Source organism: Colletotrichum abscissum (assembly GCF_030869225.1).
Source record: "Colletotrichum abscissum strain IMI 504890 chromosome Unknown Scaffold_436.1, whole genome shotgun sequence".
Classification (NCBI taxonomy): domain Eukaryota; kingdom Fungi; phylum Ascomycota; class Sordariomycetes; order Glomerellales; family Glomerellaceae; genus Colletotrichum; species Colletotrichum abscissum.
The window spans coordinates 1-1,375 of NW_026850361.1; the positions used below are offsets into that span (position 1 = coordinate 1).

Consider the following 1,375-nt stretch of genomic DNA (forward strand, 5'->3'; position numbering starts at 1 on the left):
GATGAGCCACGGGTCGGCCGCGCTTGCGACGCCAAATACCTCGACACAGTTTCGACAGTGACCGTGGCCGCACGCGGGAAAGACCTGCGGAGCGCGCCGCAGACAAAGGTAGCATGTGCTGTTGGACTTGAGCTGGACCCAGTCCTCCGCGAAGGCGGCGACAAGCTGTCGATGCAGCGACGCCGAGGCTTGGCCCGTCGCCAGCTGCCGGAACATACGGGCCATCTGCCCCTCGACCATCTTGGCGAACTGAGACGGCAGGAGGAAGTCGGTGGACCCTTCGTGCGCGAGGACGGCGGTGCCGCACACGTTGTGGCACACGTCCTTGTAGAACATCTGGAAGACGTCGCGCGGATCGAAGACTGCGGGCGGTCAGTGAGGACAAAAGGTGACGCATGCTCGCGAACGTACGGTGCATGTCCGGAGGGTACTGGTCCAGTATGAAGCTGGAGGCGATGACAGGTACGGCGAACCTCTTCAGGTCGTCGACGGAGTCGCAATGCGTGAGGAACCCTGCGAGGTGCGCCGGCAGATCGGCCGCCACCGGGTTGTCGAGCCGGGAGACGGCGAGGAAGTCGAGGGGCGGCGCGCCGGCACCGCCGACGTGCTCTGTGGCGTGGCGGAGAAGGCCGGCGAGGTGGGTGGCCGAGAAGAGGCAGCTGGCGAGCACGCGCTCGACCCGTTTTGTCTCCGTCATGTAGGACAGCTCATTGCTGAGTATGTCCCAACGCAGGGAATCAAGGCGGCGTCGGAGAGACTTAGGTGTCTTGTCGGCCAGGCTGATGACGCGGACGCCGTGGAATCGTTCGGACACGTGGGCGTTTGTCCTCTTGCGGATTGACTGTAGCAGGTGATTTCGTGCGGAATCCTCTTCGTCGCCGTTCACGACGACCACTAACCAGGGCCGCACCGACGATGTGGACGGCGTACTCAGGCTCAGCCATGACGCAAGACGCTGGGCGACGACCTCTACGCCGCCGATGTCGTCGGCAAAGAAACACACAGCATCAGCAAACGGGAGAAGCATGCGATTATAGACATGATCGCTAGCTTCTAAGGTCGTGGGCGACATCGCAGACGGCATCGCGGACGGCATTGTGGAGATGTTCCCGCCGTGAGAGATTGACAGTGGCCTTGCTACGACTTCATGGCAAAGCGTAGATTTTCTCGGCCTGCCGAGCCGCTTATGAGGCGGAACGTCGGCATCGGCAATCAGCGTCGGCCTTGCGCCGGACGCGCCGACAGGAGCCTTGTTAAGATGGATCTCGCCGTGGCCCCGGGTCGTGTTGGGCCTGGTGATGTCCACACCGAGTCTTTGCAGGGCAACCCGCTTGGCCGCGTTTCCAATCATCACGAGGATACTCGGGTATTGGCT

General features: G+C 62.5%; 1 protein-coding gene across 1 annotated transcript; it reads right to left on the minus strand.

Moving 5' to 3' along the window:
- CABS01_17185 (phospholipase) lies at positions 1-1,351 on the minus strand (the record flags this gene model as incomplete). The annotated part of the gene is made up of 2 exons (XM_060550512.1): positions 1-362; positions 412-1,351. Coding segments are annotated over 2 exons (1,302 nt in total), but the record flags the coding sequence as incomplete, so codon positions are not given.
- Positions 1,352-1,375: the final 24 nt, after the last annotated feature.